This window comes from Colletotrichum siamense (assembly GCF_013390195.1).
Source record: "Colletotrichum siamense strain Cg363 chromosome Unknown KSG_Cg363_contig01, whole genome shotgun sequence".
Classification (NCBI taxonomy): Eukaryota; Fungi; Ascomycota; class Sordariomycetes; order Glomerellales; family Glomerellaceae; genus Colletotrichum; species Colletotrichum siamense.
The window spans coordinates 2,943,629-2,965,180 of NW_023501014.1; the positions used below are offsets into that span (position 1 = coordinate 2,943,629).

Sequence of the window (21,552 nt, forward strand, 5' to 3'; positions counted from 1 at the left end):
CCTGAGGTGACCCCTGTCGCGGCAAAGCCAGCCAGAAAGGTCTCCGTCTGGGGTCCGTGCGCGGATAGCTTTCCTAGGTAATGCCTCAGTGGAGGTTCTCATGCCTTTTTCTCTTACGGATCAATAGTGATTTTAAGAAATACTGGACGTTCTGAATCTTTGTCTTCGAAATTATATTTGTCAACTGTCAACATGATACTGTTGCAGGCCTCAATCGGAACCAAGTTCATTTCAATGCAACTAAACTTGCCTCAAGTTGAAATGTAGTCAACTTCAACCTAGCTTCGAAAAAGCCCCGTCCTTAATTCGCAGCATTCGGTTGTCCAAGCTAACTGGTGGTTTTCCGAATTTCACGCCACATATCAGTGGTTGATAGTTCTCTCTTCACGGCACTGTCTCATGCAACTCTCACTTTCATGCGATATCAAGGTCAAATGGGAGGAATCATTTCATTTCATTTCGCCTGGCACCATTATACCAGGTATCATAATAGTTTGTGCCCTTTCCTTAGTCTACGCGTAACCCATCCAAAAATCCTTTTAAGCGTTGTAAGTAGAAGCAGAGACGTTGCCTCCGCGACCGGTCCAGTTAACGTGGTGGTACTCGCCAGCCTTGTACTTCTCGTTGGCCAACTCAGGCTTGACCAGGAAGGTGTGAGCACCGAAGTAGTCACGCTGGGCCTGGAGAAGGTTGGCAGGGAGGTCCTTGGTGCGGTAGCCGTCGAACCAAGACAGGGCGGTGGAGAAGGCAGGAGTCGGGATACCGAGGAGGGCAGCCTTGGCAACGACGTCTCTCCAGCCGGGCTGGGCCTTGTGGATAGCCTTGTTGAAGAAGTCGTCGAAGAGGAGGTTCTCGAGGTCGGGGTTGCTGCGGTAAGCGTTGGTGATGTCCTTGAGGAAGACGGAGCGGATAATGCAGCCACCACGCCACATGAGGGCAATGGAGGGCTTGTTGAGCTTCCAGCCGTACTCCTTAGCGGCCTGCAAAAAGTCTATTAGCATTTATCGTGTGAGGTTGGAAGAGACGGCACGTACCTCCTGCATCAGCATGAAGCCCTGAGCGTAGGAGACGATCTTGGAGGCGTACAGAGCCTGCTCGAGGTCGTCGATGAACTGCTCCTTGTTGCCCTCGAACTTGCTGTTGCGGCCAACGTACTGAAGGAGACCAGAGGCCTTGGTACGCTCCTCCTTGATGGCGGACAGGCAGCGGGCAAGGACAGCCTCGGCGATAAGAGTGACGGGCATGCCAAGGTCAAGGGCGTTGACGGCAGTCCACTTGCCGGTACCCTTCTGGCCAGCCTGGTCGAGGATCTTCTCGACGAGAGGAGTGCCATCGTCGTCGTTGAAGTACATGATGTCGCGGGTAATCTCGATCAGGAAAGAGTCAAGAACGCCCTTGTTCCACTTGGTGAAAACGTCACCAATCTCCTTGTTGGACATACCGAGACCGCGCTTCATGATGTCGTAGGCCTGGGCGTGATGTTAGTTGATGTCGGTTGAAGGGACCAGTGTTATATAACATACCTCGCAGATAAGCTGCATGTCACCGTACTCAATACCGTTGTGGACCATCTTGACGTAGTGACCGGCACCCTCGTCACCGACCCAGTCGCAGCAGGCCTCGCCGTCGCTCTTGGCGGCGATGCTCTGGAAAAGGTCCTTAAGATGGGGCCAGGCCTCCTCGTTACCACCGGGCATCAGGGAAGGGCCGTAGCGGGCACCCTCCTCACCACCGGAGACACCGGAGCCAACGAAGCGGATGCCCTTGGACTCGCAGTACTTGGTGCGGCGGTTGGTATCGGGGAAGTGAGAGTTACCACCGTCGATGATGATATCGCCCTTCTCGAGGAGGGGAATGAGGTTCTCGATGTAGTCATCGACAGCCTTGCCAGCCTGGACGAGGAGCATGACACGGCGAGGGCTCTTCAACAAACCGACGAACTGCTCAAGTGATTGGGCACTTTCGCAGACACAATTAGCATCTCCGCGTGTTTTTGTAGGGCCCGTCGTAATCCTTACCCGACGATGGACTTGCCCTTGGCCTCGTTGGCCAGGAATCGGTCGACCTTGGACACGGTACGGTTGAAGGCGGCGATGGTGAAACCGTGCTATATCAAAGTCAGCAACTTCTGTATAACTTCAAAACGGCCGGGAAAGGCCAAATAAAGGGTGTACGACGTCAGCTGCATTGAGGATGATATTCTACCTAATTGTTAGCTTTTAATTCATCTGTAGAGGATTGTGGTTAACAAACTTGACCCATGACGGCCAGGCCGATGAGGCCCATATCAGCGCTGCGATGTGGTTAGCTACTATTCACATCCGGACTTTGAGTATTCGGGCGCGAAGTAAAGCGGGGCGGGACCTCGGAGCTGGCACAACGCTTGCCACGATATTGGCAAGACGAGCGCTGGTTGTATGAGCATGAGGTGTTGTTGCGAGAGAAGCTGATAGCTCACGGCCAACGTGCATTGGCGCCTCCCGTGAACCCGTTCAACCTCCTCAACCTCACGACAATACACACAGCTGCGCGAATTGGCCAGCATCATGATGTCGTCGTGAGGCTTCGGAGGCCGGAAGCGGGGTGGTGGGGTAATTTGCTTTGGAGCGACGGGGGAGGGAATTGAAGCAGATGATACTTACACTGGTCCAGACATGATGGCGGTTGGTCGGTATGAAAATATAGGGGTGTTTTGATGGAGGAGAGGTTCAAACGCGCGATTCCACGAAGACTGCGGGAGCGTCGAGTTATTTATCTCAAGGGGAATGTGTCAAGAGGACAAGAAGCTGGAGCTTTCGTCAACCCGGACGAAGTTTGTAGGGGGAGGGTCGACGGAGGGGTAGGAGGGGACAATGGGAGGGGGGTGGTTTGCATTGGGGCAGGGGCCCCCCATGACAACCTGCACACTCCCACTCTTAGCTTCCAAGTACTCCCACGCAGTAGGAGGCACAGGGCGTACATGGTGCGGTACCTGGTGCTTCATCGCCGCCATCGCTGCTGTGGGAAACGCCCACGGCTGACTTTCGTCTTTTTGCGTGAGGGAAAGCCAAAGACTGGGCAGAAAAGCGGGACGCCGGTTGGAGCGATTGGCTTTGTTGACGGAGCTTACTCATGGGCAACATGTACTGGCCATGTATCTTTGGCATTTCCCACCAGCTCTTCCAGCGCTTCCGTCCACGCAATGAGAGAGAGATACAGAGACCAGAGACCGAGAGACAGAGGCAGAAAGAAGAGGGACGGCATCGTCACCACCAGCCAAGGTGCTCCATCAAGGCCCCTTGTGCTGCCTCCTCCAATTGGGTGGTTTGTCATGGAGGGGCACTTATGACGATGTTCTTCTGCTACCTCATCTTTCTCGCTCTTGTCAGCAGCCCGGCTCCCCCGTCTGGCATCTTTGCCTAAACACATTTTGCAGCTTGCCTGTATGTATTGCCGTTTTGCAGGGAACACAGACCTGCAACACGATGATTGACAAACAAAACGAATAGCATCAAGCAGCATCATGTCCTCTGACTAGAGAACGCCGTAAGCAGGTACCAACTTGGACCCGTCGCTTTGCTCATCAGCACGCTGCGACGCCGGTGTACACAGCTACCGCATTGTGGCCGTCAGCCGGCCCGCGCGGCGGATGGCGGCCCAGCAACGACCATCATGCCTGCTCCACGCCGGTGGTGTTTTAGTCAAGCAGAGGCGCGCCAGCCTTGACGAAAGACGGTCCTGACTCCTTGCAAAAAGGCGCTTCTGGATCCGTCCTGTTGTGGTCCGATTCGGCGATAGGCACCCTTTCCCATTGGCCGCCGCGAGTTTCTGCCTCACACTCTGCGTGTTCCAGGAAGAGACGAGGTGCGACTCCGGTATCCAAACCTGATGCGTCAGACCCTGACGTTTCGCAACCCACGGCCGCGGAGGAATCACTCTGCGCTCGGTCTAACTTCACGCGGGGGGCTCCTGCTAATCTGTCCCTGTCCACGCCCACGTCCACTGCCCACGATACCTTATTTGCGCAAGGTTGGGTAACGCAAGAGAGACAGTGGGCTGGCGGCATATATTATCACCCTCCCAACGCAACGGAGCTCCGGTGCTCGCTCGCTCGTTCGCTTCGCCCGCTCTTGGACCGTTCATCGACAGCCAGGGGGGGATACCGACGAAAGGCGAGCGCGAGAAACGAGAGACACGGTGCAGTCGAGCTATCACTCGAGCAGCCGCCCTGCACAAACCAGCATGTGCCTCATGCCCCGGACTGCACTTGAGGAAATTCCGTTTCTTCAGCATGGGAAAACACCCCCTCCCATGCTCCGGGCCGTTCCAGCATAGCAGAACACAACATGGCTTCCAGAAACTCCGGACATGGACCCTTGAAAGATGGGAGGAAGGGCGGCGTCGCGTCGCTGCCTTTGATCACAATGCGAGCTCTCGGCGTGATGCCGTCTGGCCGTTAGGACTCGGAGGGAAGGCCGCAAAAAACGCAGCCTTGCCAGTGACCACTCAAACCCAACCTCAACGCATCTGCTGTCTTGTCCTCGCTTGAAGAAGGCAGCGATGCCGCATCCGCGTCTGCATGCGCCTCGCAGCTGGCATCCCTGGCTGTTACTATCCCTGGAAAGACTCGCCAGCAGACAGCGGGACTCGCGCAGAATACGCGACAAATCACGATGCGCTTCAATGGTGTGCAGTCTCCAGGCAAAAGTCGGTCCCAACCAAACCGAAGCTGGCCGTAGCCAGAAAAGCCCGCTCCATTTTCCTCCAGTTGGACTGCTTGGCCGGAGCAGCGAATTCAATCTATTGGGTTCGTTGGGGTGCCCCACGCGTTTTGCTTGCTCAGCCGGAGGGGGACAGAAAATATCGCACCTCCATCTCCCAAGGTACCTCAAGGTGTGGATGGAGGCGCAATCGACGGTAAATCCGTCCATGCTGATGCCACCACACTTCGGCCTCGGGCCTGGCTCAGTGGTGCTCACAAATCTGGGCCGTGACAAAGGAAACGAGGGGCAACCTTTAGGTGGGGGTTAAACACCTAACACCGTATCGCCGCCTTCGGGCCTTGGATCGGTCGCACTTGCACGGGTCGGAGACGTCGGTTGACAACTCCGCTGGAGCTCCGCTAGGAATCCACGCGCATTATTGATTGGCATGGACCTGACCGTGGCAGTCGCAGCGGCCTCAAACGGGCCCTCTCCGGACGCCATGATGTCAATTCCCCATGTAAGGAGGGACGTGGAAGAGACACAGAATAATTACACTAACAATTATCCGCCATGTCCGTCTAATATTTCTCGACGGATAAAATACGTCTGATGCAGGAACGGGTGGTAAGGAACTCGGGCGGCCGAGGAACCCAGCCGAGCGGAACGATACCACATGGGAGAAATGGCTCAAGACGGAAATTCCGTCCGCTTGTTTTCCGCTTGATTCTGGCGACCTGCTGGGCCTTGGCGGATGGAACTGCACGGAGTGACCTCGGTATTTGCTGGCGATTGAATTATGTAAGCCCGTGATCGACGGCAGTTGCGGACCCACCATCCGAAGAGGGGAGTGGAAAGCACCGGCTCCGCTGAAATGTTCCAGCCACATCTGTACACGTGACCATGGAGCTTGTTCTCAGCCACACATTCCAAGGCTTTCGCCGAAGCTGCGCCGCCAACATCGTCACATCCTGCCCGTACATCACCAACGACACCCGAATCCTTTGCCATTTGCGACAACACCAGACGCCACACGTCGGCTGCAGCAAAGACACAAAGCTTAAGGGAAATCTCTTTGAGCAGGAAATACCCAGGCTCAGAGGTACGTTCACCACACACAAACAACACCGCGCAAAGTCTTGTTCTTTGCGAAGGAGCCCAAACCAAAAAAATCCTCCTCCACATTATCCGCAGTCATTCATCATGGCCTACCCGCCCCCTCCAGGTATCTCCAGCGGCGCCTCCAGCAACCTATCCCACCCGTCCCTGCCCGCGCGGCCTCCCCCCTCAAAGTCGTCCGGCGGCTTCAAGTCCGCCTTCAAGCCCGCCTTCGGAGCGGCGTCCACCGCGTCACCCTCCTCCTACTCGAGCGCACCGAGCTACTCCAGCGCACCCGCGGCCAGCAACTATGGCCCCTCATACCCGTCATACCCCCAACAACATGCCTCGCCCTCCGTAGGCGCCGGCCCCTACCAGGCACCGCCCTCGTACCACCAATACCCGCAAGCCGGCGGCGCCCCCGGCGGCTACGGCCAGACGAGCAGCTACACCGCTCCCCCTTCGACCGCGTCATACTCCGCCGCGCCGCAGATCCGCAACCCGTTCCCCGTCCCCGGCGCCGCCCCCGCCGCGGGCGGAGCAGGCGCCTCCGACTACGACCCGGACATGGCGATGCAAATAGCCCAGTGGCAGAGCGCCTACACCTCCAAAGACGCCTCGGCATCCGCCTCCGCCACCGCCTCCGGCGCAGCGGGCCGCGGCACCCCCAACGTCCTTGGCGGCACCGGCCCCAACGCCACCGACATCCCCGACCCGGCAGCCGCCGCCGCGGCCGCCAACGCGCCCCCGGAGCGCAAGAAGACGGTCGTCCGCGAGGGCGGCGGCAAGAAGTGGTCCGACGACACCCTCGCCGAGTGGGACCCGAGCCACCTGCGCCTCTTCGTCGGCAACCTCGCCGGCGAGGTGACGGACGACTCGCTGCTCAAGGCCTTCTCGCGGTGGAAATCCGTGCAGAAGTCGCGCGTCATCCGCGACAAGCGCACCGCCAAGTCCAAGGGCTACGGCTTCGTCTCCTTCAGCGACGCCGACGACTTCTTCCAGGCCGCCAAGGAGATGAACGGGAAGTACATCCAGAGCCACCCCGTCGTCGTCCGCAAGGCCAACACCGAGATCAAGATCACGAATGTCAAGGAGAAGGACCACCACAACCACCGCAACAAGAAGAACAAGAAGCACTCTGGCCACGGCGGCGGTGGTGGTGGGAACAAGCACGAGGGCGGCGGCGGGTATGAACCCCACCTCGGACCCGTACATCACCACGGCGTCACGAAGCCCGGCCAGAAGACCAAGAACGGTCTGAAGCTCCTCGGTTGAGGTTACTCGTTGGTCTGGTTGTACGCTTGCTTCGCGGTGGCTCCTATTACACCAAGGCAACCGCATCCCCTACATGATTTTCAGCATTGGAAAGTGGCGTTTGGAGTTGGAGGCAGAAAGCATACCCATGTAATAAACCACACAATGCATTACAAAACATAGACATGAATTCACTCATGAAAACTTCTTTGATCATGACATATTCTTGATTCTCTGCGTGTCTAACCTCTTGGGCATTACACTAATGATGGGGGACTCAAACCCGGCAGTCTGATACATCCCCCCTTGATTTGCTTCCCTTCTTCCGTCTACTGTCGCCAGTAGGGTATATCCATCTCAATATGCAAGCTTCTCATCCTCTGTGGCCCTCTTGAAACCCTTGGGTCTGAAAAGCCACGACCCGTTTTAGACTCTTTCAAAGATCTCGGTACAGGTTGTCTCTGTCCGGATAAGTCTGCAAAAACAAACTCCTTGCCTTCCCTGTCTGCCAACCGGCCAGATATGCTTGCTTCCAAATGTACAGTTTTGTTATGTTTTCTTGACCCAAAATACGACAAAAGAGAAAGAAAGCCACGCGTCTAATTGTCGCGGTGGGCCTGAGCCGTCCTCGACTCCTGCGCCGTGTGGCTCGGGTTCGGCATGATGTCGCCGTCCGCCGTGACGAGGTTGTCCTCGTAGTCGGTGCTGTTGCGCAGCAGACCCGTCTCCTCGCCGCCATCATCGTTATCGCTGCCGCTGGAGCCAGAAGACTCGGCAGCCTCCATGTGGCCGCGCTGGACCTCCTTCTGGGCGTCCTCGCGCATCTTGACGATCTTGATGTAGTTGTACGCCACAATGGCGCCAATGGTGGTGATGAGACCGACAAAGTTGACGGGGGTCAGGCGGTCGTGGAACACAATGGCTGAAGCGGAGATGGTGACGACCTCCTTGAAGATGCCCGCAATCGAGAGGGTGACGACGGAGGTACGCTGCAGCAGAGCGAACTCGGAAGCAGTCATCAGGAAGGCGATGCAGCCGGGGAACAGCAGGAACAGAGGAGTCATGAGGAGACCCCATTCCTCCACGAGCACCTCGAGGCCCTTGATGAGAGCGGGGAAGCCCTCGAGAGGGATGGCGATGACGATCAGGGTAAGGAACATGACCGGCGCCAAGAAGAAGATGCTAGAAAAGGGATTCGAAGTCGCAGGGTTACGTAGAAGCAGAATTTGGGTCAAACCCCAGCGGAAACCGGAGAAGAAGGCCGCTGAGATGACGAGGATGAAGCCGGCCAGGTTAAACTCGACCTCTCCCGAGACCATGAGCACCACACCGGCCGTCATGGTCGCAATAATGGCAACGAGACGCCACGTCGGCTTCTCGAGTCTAAACAAAAAGGCGAAGATCAACACGAAGGCAAGGGAAGATGATTTGCACATGGCTGGACTTGGTTAGCAACTCAATGTCGAACATCGGCCAGGAACAGGGACGTACTGTAGAATGTGAGAGTAATAAACTTGAGGGAAGTGTTTCCGAGGCCAATATCGAGGCCCGTCGCGGCACCGCATGGGCCAATTCGCGTCAAATAGAACATCTTCGTCATCAGCGGCCGTTCTGGCTCGGACTCGTGCCGTGAACGACCCAGGTCGGAGTGGCGCTGCGCATTCGAGGGGCGCAGGGAGGGGATCAAAAACAAAATCAAAGAGGCGAGGGCGAATTGTACCAGCATGTGGCATGCAGTCGTAAACATGGGGAAGGAAAAGTTCAGGTGGTCCTTGTCGAACATCCATTTGTTGTACTAGGGGAATCGATTGTCAGCTCGAGGTGACGCTGACGGTCTGGAAGGGGGATGTTGTTGCTTACCAGTGAGATGCTGAGGGAAAAGAGGTACCACAGCAGGATTAACACGATATTGACCATTGACCTCCTGATAACATTTTGGTCTGCTTCCTTCTTCTCTTCGGCTGTGACGCCTCCCCCTGGCGCGATTCTCTGGTCTAACCTTCTGTTGTTCCGCTTCTTGTGCTTCTTTCTCCTCTTGTCCTTCTTCGTCAAGCCGGTCTCCTCATCGTCGTGGAGGTCCTCATCGGAAAAGCTATCGTTGTCGATGTCTTTGGAGGCAGACGGCAATGAGCCCATGTCCTCTTCCGAGATCTTGGGCTCTTCGAGCAGGTTTCCGCTATGGCCTCGTGACGGGGTTCGGTGGTGGTTGCTGGAGCCGGCGCTCTGCATAAGACTGCTCCTGCGCCGGCGATGGCCGGTCTCTTTCAACGGCTCCATCTCTATGTCGTTGCTGTCGTCGGCGACAGGGGCGACTGGCGAGTGTTGCTGACGGGAAGGGGACGGGTTAAGTGAAGATGAGTAGGAGGAGCCCAGGCGCGGAGAAGCGTGGGCAGGATCGGCAGGTTGGTCTCGTGGCCGGGGGTCATCCGCGGAAGAGTCGCTGGTCGCGTGTCCAGGTGAAGGAGACTTGGGTGGTGGGAGGAGCAAGGGCGACGGGCTCAGGAGACGACGGTTCTGGTGGTGGAGATGTGTGTCCGTATCGTGGGATGACGAATTGGCGTCGTCGTCGAGGTCAATGGGGTCGGGAGAAGATGATATGGCACTGGGAGCAGAAGAGCGACTGGGGTCGGGAGGCAGCACATGCACTAGGGATGAGGAATCTGAGGAGGAGGTGGACATGATTAAATCTGGTTTCCACCGGGCGGTTCACGGCTGGGGCTGGAGGATAGGTCCCGGTGCAGGTGCATTTGCCATTCGGCAAGGTAGGTAAAGCGTGAGGTAAGGTACGGTACGGTAAGGCATGCGGTACGGTACTTCGTACAACGAACAAGCCAACGAACGGGGTGTGTGAATGAAATGGATTGGATGGGTCGGGGGGTCTGGGTCTGGTTCTGGAGACTGGTCTGGCTGGATCTGGGACTAGTTTGCTTGGTCTTTTGGGTTCGGGGTCGGGACGAGGAGCTGGGCGCGGTCATTTGCAGCTCTGGCTGGTTGAGGAGGAGCTGGGCTTGCTGCCGCTCGGTGCTTGGATTTTTGCTATGGTCTGCTGTGCTAACTAACTAGCAGTGCTTTACCAGAAGGGGGGGAAGGCAGGAAGTGGCAGACAGACTTCCACCGTCGCGAGACACTGGAGAGGCGCGGAGATGGTCACGGCGGTGCGGATCATTTCTGGACCCCCAGTGTCGCGCCCACACCAGCCGATGAGTGTGAGGTGGGCGGCCACCAAGGAGTGTGGGCTGGGCTGGCACGCTGGGGAGGGGTTTTTTCAGCGTGCCTCTGCCCTGTAGGCAAGCGCACTGTACGCTATGCAGGCTTACCGCCAGTTACCGACCAATCACAGGCAGTTGTCGCGGTGTCTCGCTGATGAGATGTGGGCCCAATCTTGGCGCGCCTCACGGTGGAGACGGCTCGTGGATTTGCTGCTGCAGGACTGGAGCGGTCAGGGTCGCCTGCTCAGGGATTCCTTCCCCTCGGCTCCCTGTGACATGCCAGCTCACAGTGATGAGCACCACTGATTGCCCTTTGTTCCAAGAGAGAGAGAGGCGAACCCCATGAGAAATGCAACCAGCATAATGCACCGGACCCCGACTGGACTGGGACTGGCAACACCTGTGCTGCGGTGCGGTCAGGTACCGTTCGCCGTTCCTTAGCTTACCTACCTGCGTTCCGCGGGCCTTCCGGGTCCTCCTGGCAAACTGGAAGCGGTCCATATTGTCGACGACTTGTTCTCCCCCGCTGTTAGTGCATCTTGCATCCATCCGCATCCCACCTCGGGAGCTGAGGATCATGGGCCATCGTGGATCGTTGGAACTTGGAAGCCCAGAGAGAAGGAAATACTGGGTCGTTCTTGTCTGGCTTGTTGGTCATGGACACATTGCTACCTGACCGCAACGTAACGGCAACAAACCAACGCATTGCCCGCAATATCACAACAACACGCCGTCTGCTTTGAGTCATCAATCTGGGCCCCGTTCGACGGCTCATCGTCCCCGCCGTGTGCCAATGGCCGACTGCCTGACTGATTTTCACAATTCATTCAACGACCTACCTTATTTCTCCTGAGTTCTGGCCTGACCTGACTCCTGAGCCTGCTCTCCTGAGGCTGGGTAACGGTATCCGTACCTGAAAGGGGATTTAAGATTGCCTGACTTCATGGTGCCTTTAGGCGAGGTGAGCTACAGCATGCCAACCTAAAAAGACTAAGGCGCACTTTAACAGCTAGCTCCCCTAATCCTATTTCTCCCATGCCTTTTCGACGCATGACACCGGGAGGCGGGCAGGCTGGCAACCGGCAGGGAAGCGTCGTCCGAAGAATTGCAGAAAAGTGTCCTCCCGAGTTTCACACGCCTTTACCTCGATTTAAGCTTGGTCCAGCCGTCTCTCACGCTCAGAGTCACAGGTAGGTTCTTCCGTTGGCTGGCTGGCTGGGCCACACCGCAGCCACATCCGAGTGAACCAGACCGCAACACCAAGACCAAGACCAACATCACACACACACACACACACATCTACCGCAGCCGTGGGAGGTGTCCTTGCTGTCGGTTAAGGTTCACGCAGCCATGTGGTCGCTCGTGCAAGTAGAAAGTGCTCGGGTGACCAGACCCCACTCGCACTCGCACACACCACTGCTACTATGCATCCAGCACCGTCCTGCTCCCCGTGCGGTGTCTACCTCGCCTGTCCGTCCGTCATCTTTCCTCCTCGGACCAATCTGCCGCCCAGAAATCAAGACTTGCCTACCGAGCCGGTTTCTCGGACAGTGCCGCGACCCGCTGCTCCCGAGGAGCATCCGAAATGTGAAGTCGAACTTCTCGACATGTTTGGCAAAAGTTTAAAATCAATAATTCCAAGTTCATATTGAATTCTCCTGCTGATTAACAAACGATCTGCACACACTCTAAACAACCGTTGCATTGTCGTTGTTTCTGGAGCCCCGTTTCTTCCGAGACTTCCAAGCACAATAACAGGCTTTTGCTATCAGCCATCCAACAGATCTTGCCTCGGGTCGTTTCGTTTGCTTTTCGAATAGACGACGTTGTTTCTCAGCTTGGCCGTGTTGTCCCGCCTTTTCACATGGAGGTCTAGACCGAGCCACAATCCACACACACATGTGTCTACTTACACAGACGGCGGGGGGAGAGGCTGGAAAACGCTCGAGTCCGGGAGGCTTGAAATCGGGGCATCTATCGATTGACAGTTTTTTTTTTTCTTTCTGCATGGACCGCGACGGACGAGCCCGGCCAGCCTCCCCCGCAATATCGTTCACTAACAATACACGCCTTCTCAGTCTTGGAAGCTGGTTGGGAATGCACATGTCTCACACACTAACCCGCCTCTCCCAGAAATATCCCCGAAGCTGGTTCACCTGAACACCTGCAATGCGGTCACCCGCCACACGCCGTTTCTCTCCCGCCTCTTCCTCCCTTCCCGCCGTGGCACTCTAGGAGCTTGGGGCAGCTCGCGTAGCGGGAAAAGGGATGAGAGAGAGAGAGCGGTCATGATGTCAGCCACCGTCATTCAGCCCTAAACCGAGTGCGTAAAGGGGCTGTCATTTGGATTCCCGCGCCCCCTCCCCGATCGATCTTACGACTCAGGTGAGCCAGGCCGCAGTGGATATTCCGGAGAGGAGCTCTTTTCCAAAAGATCCACGCCAAGGGAAGAAGAAAGCAGAAACCCGAACGTCGGGCGAGAGGGTGACAGAACGGGTGCTGGATGTTGGCCCGCCCTCGGTGCGAGTTTACAGGATCGTCTTAGCTCGCGCAGGGTAGCTGATGTGCCTGACCCAGCTCGGCTTGCAGATCTGACAGCTCTCCCGTCGATAGAGCGCTCCCGCCAAGTGGAGATGCAGCAGCTTCTCGACGCGTCCAAGGCCAAGTCGACGGCGTCATCGGTCTGCCTCGACATGACCATCAGTCTCTGTCGGTTTCTATTGTCCAGCAAAGTCAATCAGCTCGAACCATTTGACAGCATCGATGGATCTCGCAGCTATTGGCTATTGGATGCGTATCACAATATGCATCTCGACGCAAGCGCCGTCCGTTCGTTTCCTGTGTAATCAGGATTCACGTCTTAGTGGACGTTTTCCCTTCGACTAGTTAGACACCGTCTCGACAAAGCCCAGCGGTAAGATCGGTCTCCTTGGCGCGCCTCGCAGCAGCCACCGAAGCTGCAGGACCGCAAGCTTCCCGTGTTTCCCGTGTTCAGCACTCGGCCGGACACCCGGGGTTTACCCTTCTCCCTTGACCGAGGCTTGACTTCACACCTTACCACGACTTCATGTCATTCGTAGATGAGAGAGAGACATTAACCGTGCAGCCTCACCAACACGTAGTGTGTCTGTCAAGCCCTGTCTTGACCATTGCTTTTTCCGCGACAACAATCAAGTTTCTAGAAATCCATCCTTGAAGAAAAACACAGCCAGTACTGAGTCTTCCCGCCGCTCCGGCAAACCGACGTCATGGCTCAGCAGTGTCCGAAGAGACATGCCGCCGGCAGCCATGCCGGATACCTACCTATCGAGGACTATGGAATGATCGGCAACATGCACACATGCGCGCTCGTCGGCATGAATGGTTCGGTTGATTTTATGTGTTGGTACGAAACGCATTTCACTTTGGAGTCCTGATGCTTGGCGTTCACTTACACGAATTGATCAAATCGGTTGCTATGCTCAATATCACTTGATGGCGCCAAAATGGTTCATCGAAACGCCTGATTGGCCAACACACATGGAAGCTCAAGTGAGCCAACATAGTCAACGTTCTTTTTTCCCGGGACTTCGAGTCTTGCTCTTCGTGATATGTGCCAATGGCTCTAAATCAAGAAGCCTGACTTATACTTTAGGCCCGACTTTGACTCCCCTACCGTCTTCTGTCGTCTCCTCGACAAGGACAAAGGAGGCTTCTTCAGCATCTGCCCTCCCGCATCCAAGCATTGCACGACAAAGTAAGAGAGAGGCCCGTCTCGGAGCCACGCCACATGCCGTGACACTGACCACACCCGAAGACAGCAGTACCTCCCATCCTCCAACATCCTTCAGACGAGATACATCCATGATGACGGCGTCGTCGACCTCGTAGACTTCTTCCCCCGCCCAAAGACGGCCACCGTTCTGGCCAAGAGCAACCGGCAGAGCGCCTTTCGCGAGACCACCAAGATCCAGGAGGAGCTTAAGAAATGGCTTGTTCGCCGCGTCGAGTGCATCCGCGGCCGTCTGGAGATGGGTTTGTCTTCTCACCTACATCACTCACAGAATCACTTCAACTCACAAACATTACAGATATTGAGCTCTTCCCCGCCTTCCAATACGCCACTGAGCCCCATGTCACCACAATCGTACAGCAGACACACACGCGCGACAACCCCAGCAAGGCCGTGACCTTCCACAGCGAGCACTACAAGCTCCAGCTCGACGTCACGGTCGACGCCGAGTCCGACGAGGGGGCCACCGCCGCAGCCGCCGCACCATCCGTCACCTTCACCAAGGAGAAGCGCGACGGCATGCTCGGCGAGGGCGTGGTCGCGCACATTGCGATCGAGGAGGGCCAAGCCATCTCGTTCGTGCTGCGCAACGACATCCCGGACCACGTCACGGAGGACATCACCACGGCGGCCCTCGACGGCCAACAGCACGACACGCAGTCGTTCTGGTACAACTGGATCTCCAAGAGCAGGTACAAGGGCCGCTGGAGGGAGGTGGTCAACCGGAGCCTGATGCTGCTCAAGATGATGACCTACGAGCCGACGGGGGCCATCATCGCCGCCCCGACGTTTTCAATCCCTGAGGACATTGGAGGTGTTCGGTAAGTGTTGTGCTATCTCATGACGGAGGAAACCTTCATAACCCAGTGGACACGCAGCAACTGGGACTACCGCTTCTGCTGGGTCCGCGACTCCAGCTTCACAATCTACATCCTCCTCCGTCTGGGCTTCTCGGCGGAAGCGGACGCGTACATGGACTTCATCAGCGAGCGCTTCATCAAGTCGCGCGGCCCCGGCGGCGAGCTGCCCATCATGTTCACCATCCGCGGCGAGACCGAGATCCCGGAGGTCGAGCTCTCCCACCTCGAGGGGTATAGGGGCAGCAGGCCCGTCCGCATCGGCAACGGCGCCGCGTTCCACCAGCAGTTCGACATCTACGGCGAGCTCATGGACGCCATATACTTGTACAACAAGTACGGAAAGCCAATCAGCTGGGATCAGTGGTGCTCCGTGAGGGAGATGCTGGGTGAGACCCCCCTGAAACCTTATGGGATAGAGACGACAGCGAGCTAACATGCGGCAGACTTTGTTCTCACAATCACAGACAGTAAGGTCTTCTCCTGATGAACTCGTCTGCCCCCTTTTTCTTACGCGATTCCAGAACCCGACATGTCCATCTGGGAAGTCCGCAACAACAAGCAAAACTTCACCTACTCCAAGGTGATGCTCTGGGTCGCCTTCGACCGCGGCCTTCGCTTGGCGGACAAGCGCAACTTCCCCTGCCCCAACCGCAGCAAGTGGCTCGAGGCCCGCGACAACCTCATGGAGGAGATCATGGACAAAGGCATGCCCTTCGCTAACACGTGTTCCCCCGCCCCAGGGCCAATCTCACTAACACGGCCCCCCAGGCTACAACAAGGAGATGAAATCCTTCGTCCAAAGCTACGAGAACAACACAATGATCGACTCCTCCATCCTCATCGCCCCGCTGGTCTTCTTCATCGCCCCCAACGACCCGCGCTTCCTCAACACAATGGACCGCATCCTCCTGCCCCCGGAGAAGGGCGGCCTGACCAGCACCGGCCTCGTCTACCGCTACGACACGGAGCTCTCGGAAGACGGCGTCGGCGGGCGCGAGGGCGCCTTCAGCATGTGCACCTTCTGGCTCGTCGAGGCCATGACCCGCGCCTCCGTCTACGAGCCAAAGTACCTCGTCCGCGCCGTCAACCTCTTCGAGAACATGCTCAGCTTCTCCAACCACCTGAGCATGTTCTCCGAGGAGATCGCCCGCAGCGGCGAGCAGCTCGGCAACACGCCCCAGGCCTTCAGTCACCTGGCCCTCATCAGCGCCGCCTTCAACCTCGACCGTGTCACCGAGTTTATGCGGTAAAAGGACGGAGCTGTCACCCGTAGCGGGAGAAGATTGATTAGTAATATAACATATATAGATTGACGGTGTTCATGTTCAATACAGCTTCGTGAAATGTTGATGAATTAGCATAGCTGGACACCTATGAGAGTTCCAGCTAGGCCGGGAATAATTGTATGTTACCGCCCCCCTGAGCCGCCAATGTCTCTCTCATGGCATCTGCCCCATAGACAATGCTTTTGTAGTGTAAACGTCTCCCCTCCTGTCCAAAAAAATCACGCCCCCCCCGGTAAAACGCCGCGCTATGCCCTTTGGTAATCACTTCGCCTTCTTCCTCAACGTGACACCCCCTCGTTGCCGTCGAGCGCCACGTGCCTTCGATCTAGTAATTCGCGTGTCCGTCTCCTATGACAAGTCCATGCTGTCCCGGTCGTCGCCCAGCCTGTCGCCCACAGAACTCAGCCCGGAGCTCGGCGGCCTCGACTCCTCCTTGATGTTCGGTGATGTCGCCGACAGAGCGCTCGCCGGCGAGGGTCCGCGCATCTTAGCCCGCCACGTGTGGATGCTGGGTAGGTCGCCGCCCTCGACTTGCACCTCGCCCACGTCGTTGCCCTTGCCGATGATCGTGCCGTGGTACTTTGAGTCTTCGCCGGTCTTGCTGTGCTTCTTCTTCAGGACTGTGCGTCATTTAGTCTCCTCATCTTCAGTCAAACAGACCGGGGGGTTCACAAACCATTCAGGTAATCCCCGAGCTCAAGCTCTCCATCGCCCACCGCCGCCTCACGGATAGCCTTGTTCCTCGGTCCAGAAAACCACCTGATAAACTCCTCCACGCCGCGGATGTCCTCCACCACCACCTCCCTCTCGCGCTCCCTCTCCACGACCGTCCCCGCATTTGCCATCGCGACGTCGTCGCCGTTCTCTGCAGGCGCCCCCGCGACGCCGTTCGCCTCCATGACGTCGTCGAGGATCTCTCCCAGTATCGCGCCCCGTCCCTCGGCGCTCACGTCGTCCGGCGGCACGGCGCCCAGCTCCTGGAGCGCCATGCGCACGTCCACGATCCCCGGCGCATCGCCTTCCTGGTTGTTATCCGACGCGTGCCGCGCCGTCGCCTGGCACAGGGCCAGCATGTACCGCGCTGCCAGCTCCGTCACGGCGTCGAGGACGACCGGACGCGCCGCGTGGTAGCCTGTCGCGCGGAGGATCTGGAGAACCGCGGGGCGGAGGAGGGCGTGGAAGAGTAATGGTGGGGGCGTCATTTTGGGTATGTGTATGTGGTTGTGTTATGTTCGATGAACACCGGTATTTCGCGTGAAGGAAAGATTATGGCCGGTTCGGTTTCCGCTTGTCGAGAAGAATGAGCGTAGTTCAAGAGGAAATCGCGGGTGCTGTGGCAGGGCAAGAAGGTGCGATTCCGTCCGTCACCATCGATTCTGGAGCTGTGTTGGAGAGCTTCGCATGATGCTTCGGTACGTGTTTTCGGGTCGCCGCAGTGTTTCAACGGATTCACCGTCGCGTTCGATCCGTCGTCTCGCGATAGTCGTCAGTAATCGATGTTTGTTCGGTCTGGCCTTCGAGACCAAGCAGGTGCGCACTTCGAAATTTCAGCCTCGTTAGAAGGAGCTCGGACCAGCAAAATGCAGGAGCTCTTGGGCTGCAGTCATTTTGGCAGCAACGTTCGCTGGGATTTACAGTGTGAACACTGTGTTTGTACATGCAGTCAGTCACTGGGACTTGTTTGCGCAGTGCAGGATCTCTCCTTCATTTTCATATCTGACTTTTGGAGTTTTCCCTACTTACTGTCCACTCCATCTCTGCGTGAATCATACCAGGGCTATCCAATATCTTTTCAACCGAAACCTGCCTGACTGCTAACCTCAAGTTCAATTTTGTATTGCCCAACCTCACCCCTTGCGACTCCTTACTTCTGCCTCACGGACAGGTCCTCCGCCTTATCGATGCCCGTGTACTTGTTGATCCAGCCAAGTACTTCTCTATGCCATACCAAGGAGTTCTCTGGCTTCAAGACCCACTGTTCTGAAGTTAGCCATTATACGAGCCCGGACTCAGCATTGACACTTACATGGTTCTCATCAGGGAACATCACCAACTTGCTGGGTACTTTGCGTGCCTGCAGCACATTGAACATCGCCAGACCCTCTGAAATCGGCAGTCTGTAGTCTAATTCGTTGTGAATGACCAACATAGGGGTGGCCCACTGGTCGAGATGGTGAGCAGGATCCCACTTCTCGTAGCCCGTGCGGTTCTCCCAGAGAGTACCTCCAAAGTCGTGGAGGGGGAAGAACAACTCTTCGGTAGACCACTGGTTGAGTGTTGAGAATACACCGTCGTGGCACACCAGCGCCTTAAACTTTCTTCCAAGTTCGTGTCCCTGGATCCAGTCTGGCAGACAGTTAGCGCAACTATGCCACGTCCAAGCCTATTGTCAACTTACTAATCATGTAGCCTCCATAAGAAGCACCCAAAGCAACGGCATTCTTCGAGTCAATGTATGAGATGTTCTTCTCAATATGGTCAAAGCACTTGACCAAGTCAACGTACGGCCGGCCACCCCACTCGTTCTGGATGTTGTCGGTGTGCTGTTGTCCGTAGCCGGTGCTTCCCGTCGGGTTTGGCATCACCGCGATGTATCCCTGCTCAGCAAAGATGGCCGGGTTCCAGCGAGTGCTCCAGCTGTCCATCCATGCAGCCTGAGGCCCTCCGTGGATCAGGAAGGCGAGCGGGTACTTCTTGTTTGGGTCAAAATCAGATGGCTTCACCACGAGCGCGTGAACGTCGTAACCCTCGGCTCCCTTGTACCAGAACTCATCGCACTGAGACTTGGACAGACCGAGAGACTTGCCGTGCTTTGAGCTTGACGAGACGAGGTCTGACTTCTTGCTGACAGGGTCCAGAATTGAGTAGGCCGAGTTCTCAACTCTAGACGACGTGCTGATAAACAGACTATTGCCGTCATCCCCTAGCAACTTCGCCTCTAGAACTGAGCCGTCCTCGTAGATTGCGGCGGGGAGGTCCTTGGCTTGGTGTGGCGTGGCAGGCAGCTTCCATAGCTTCGCGCGACCGTGTTCTTCAGCGGACACAAAAAGCTCCGAGTCGTCTTTGCTCCAGGTGACCCATTCCGGCCGAGCGTCCCATCCGCCGACGCCATCCTCTGTCTCGTAGAACTCCTGCACGCTCGACAAGTCGAAGATGTCCGGGATCAGCAAGAGTCTTGGCTTGTCCGTCTCGTACTGGTCGCTCTTCATCCTGGTGAACGCAACCTTCTTGCCGTCCCTTGAAAACACCGGCGAGGCGGAGTAGCCACGAAGCTTGCTCGTCTTGACCACCTGAGGCGCAGGCGGCTTAGTCTCCGTAAACGACTTCAAAGGAATAAAGTAGAGGTCGGTCTTCGTGTAAATCGCTGGAGAAATCTCGGGGTCGCGCGCAACAAAGACGATGCCGTTCTTGCTGATGTCAAAGTCTCCCGCACCACCGAACGGAGGGACAGGGGATTGCAACTTTGTGCCATCGAGGGCGTTCACCAAGCCGGGATCTTCCAACTTGTACGACTGATCTTCCTTTTTCAACAGTCCGTACCAGAGAGAGTTGTGGTTCTCGTTGCCCCATGTATCCCAGTGTCTAACAAACAGACTCGAGTATATCTTCCCTGACGACAATTGCTTCTTCTCGGCCGCCGGGTTGTACATGGCCCCAGACGGGGTGGTCAGGACACACAGAGCAATCGCGACCTCGTTGTCAGAGAGTCGCTTGACTTTAAGGCTCGACAGACTTCCTTCAAAGTTGCGAATCTCCTTGACTCTGCCATCTCATCGTTAGTCGTGCTCTGGAGGTTTTCGCCAAGCGGAGCACCTACACGGACGGTTCGGTGATGTTACCCAGTACAAGGCTGGTAGTGCCCTTCTCGCCGCTGCGAAGGAGCACAATCTCCTGGTCTGAAATCCATGTCGCATCGTTATAGGACTGGTCCTCGTAGAGGAGCGTGGAGTGGCCGCTTTCGACGTCGAGAACGCGAGTCTGGGCGGTCTTGTTGTGGGATTCAAACGAATACGTCGAAACCTGACCAAGTCAACCAATGCATGCTCAAAGTCACGTCGCCGCATTCAAAGGCCACGCTTAATTGGGGCGGCGTCTAGATAGAGCATTGTCATAGACTTACAGTGTACAGCACTTTGGAGCCCGATGGGTTGGGAACACCGGGAGACCTGCGCGGGGCAGAGAGGAGGACCTCGGGTGTAAACTTGGAAGCTTGTATCGTCATCATGAGGAGCTGCAGAGGGACCTGATATTTCATTAATCACGAGGTTCACTGGAAAGGAGGACTACCAACAACGGACGTCAACGTGGGAGCTGAGCTGTAGATGTATGACGAGCGATTCTGTTCCTCTGTTGCAGGGCGCACCTCAACGACGGGGTTCGACCTGCTGGCATGGAGCTTGGTCGAGGAGCCCCGCACTAGCTACAAACCGGGCTAGCAACGGCTGTTAGAGAGCCGACAAGGTTCTCGGGCCCCTGCTCAAGCGCTGCACAGGCTCAGGTGCACCCCTCAAACCCCTCACTGCAGACCGTCCCATCGGCTCCGAAACCACTTGGCGCTATTGAGCTGGGGAGCATCACGCGAAGCAGACGGCTAAAAGCTTCAGTCGGAGGCAGGATGATGCATGATGCGAGTAACCTGGGTTGATGATTGAGTGAACAATGTCTTGGCCTTAGCAATTTGTCAAACATTTCAGGACGGAACGAAGGCCTAGCCGTGGCAATTGCGAAGGTTGAATGAAGATAGTATCTTGATTGACCGTGTCCGTAGAGGTGTCAAAAGGTAAACAATCTCATCCAGACGAAATGCCTGGTCTTGGCCAATAGTCTCGCGCTGTAAGCCGAGAAAGGCAGTTGCATACATTCTCTTTAGTGCTCGAAGGCAGACCTCACCATCAAGCGGAGCCATGGCCGGCCTCGCAGTTCCATCGAAGTGGCCTGACAGGCCCAGAGACTCAAAAGTTCGTCTCCACCAGGAACTTTTGCCGCTTTCTCGGTGCAGAAGTGCCAGCCAACGGCGCTAAACACCGGCCAATTGGACTATTCAGGCAGCGTTTCGCGACGGCGATTGTGTCTCTTGCCTAGCCCAGCTTGTCTTTCTGAATGTCAACTCTCCTGGATATTCTCCGACATTGAGAGCGAGGCCAAAAGTTCAAAGTAGAGTTATCATCCCAAGCTTACCAAGAATCTTCGTTTTCCAGGCAGTCGCCGAAGAGGCCACTGCTGTAAATATGGATCTTGAGGGGGTGAATGGGACGCATCGACGCAGGCAGGGGCGGTTTTCAATGAACTGAAGCTCTATGCCCTGGGCCAAAGGTTGGGTGCAGACACAGCCTTTCAACTCAAACAGTAATATTTCAAATGGTTTAAGGGTATCATAATCCTGAACTCCAA

General features: G+C 56.4%; 6 protein-coding genes across 6 annotated transcripts; 2 read left to right on the plus strand and 4 right to left on the minus strand.

Moving 5' to 3' along the window:
• Nucleotides 1-539: 539 nt before the first annotated feature.
• GND2 (6-phosphogluconate dehydrogenase, decarboxylating 2) lies at nt 540-2,656 on the minus strand (the record flags this gene model as incomplete). Its single annotated transcript, XM_036632604.1, has 7 exons — nt 540-980; nt 1,035-1,469; nt 1,524-1,959; nt 2,019-2,107; nt 2,175-2,201; nt 2,254-2,293; nt 2,643-2,656. 7 exons carry the CDS (start codon nt 2,654-2,656, stop codon nt 540-542), a joined length of 1,482 nt encoding a protein of 493 aa, XP_036502367.1.
• Nucleotides 2,657-5,885: 3,229 nt separating this feature from the next.
• On the plus strand, nt 5,886-7,055 carry CGCS363_v000756 (putative RNA-binding protein; the record flags this gene model as incomplete). Its single annotated transcript, XM_036632605.1, has 1 exon — nt 5,886-7,055. The coding sequence occupies one exon, from the start codon at nt 5,886-5,888 to the stop codon at nt 7,053-7,055; it is 1,170 nt and encodes a 389-aa protein (XP_036502364.1).
• A 578-nt stretch (nt 7,056-7,633) lies between these two features.
• Nucleotides 7,634-9,713, minus strand: CGCS363_v000757 (putative transporter; the record flags this gene model as incomplete). The annotated part of the gene is made up of 3 exons (XM_036632606.1): nt 7,634-8,472; nt 8,526-8,829; nt 8,895-9,713. The coding sequence occupies 3 exons, from the start codon at nt 9,711-9,713 to the stop codon at nt 7,634-7,636; spliced, it is 1,962 nt and encodes a 653-aa protein (XP_036502365.1).
• A 3,778-nt stretch (nt 9,714-13,491) lies between these two features.
• Nucleotides 13,492-16,125, plus strand: CGCS363_v000758 (Uncharacterized protein; the record flags this gene model as incomplete). Its single annotated transcript, XM_036632607.1, has 8 exons — nt 13,492-13,628; nt 13,878-13,979; nt 14,040-14,257; nt 14,314-14,836; nt 14,894-15,261; nt 15,319-15,342; nt 15,397-15,600; nt 15,644-16,125. 8 exons carry the CDS (start codon nt 13,492-13,494, stop codon nt 16,123-16,125), a joined length of 2,058 nt encoding a protein of 685 aa, XP_036502358.1.
• Nucleotides 16,126-16,509: 384 nt separating this feature from the next.
• TAF3 (Transcription initiation factor TFIID subunit 3) lies at nt 16,510-17,363 on the minus strand (the record flags this gene model as incomplete). The annotated part of the gene is made up of 2 exons (XM_036632608.1): nt 16,510-16,781; nt 16,838-17,363. 2 exons carry the CDS (start codon nt 17,361-17,363, stop codon nt 16,510-16,512), a joined length of 798 nt encoding a protein of 265 aa, XP_036502359.1.
• Nucleotides 17,364-18,025: 662 nt separating this feature from the next.
• On the minus strand, nt 18,026-20,383 carry DPP5 (Dipeptidyl-peptidase 5; the record flags this gene model as incomplete). Its single annotated transcript, XM_036632609.1, has 5 exons — nt 18,026-18,136; nt 18,188-18,507; nt 18,560-19,923; nt 19,979-20,181; nt 20,282-20,383. 5 exons carry the CDS (start codon nt 20,381-20,383, stop codon nt 18,026-18,028), a joined length of 2,100 nt encoding a protein of 699 aa, XP_036501258.1.
• Nucleotides 20,384-21,552: the final 1,169 nt, after the last annotated feature.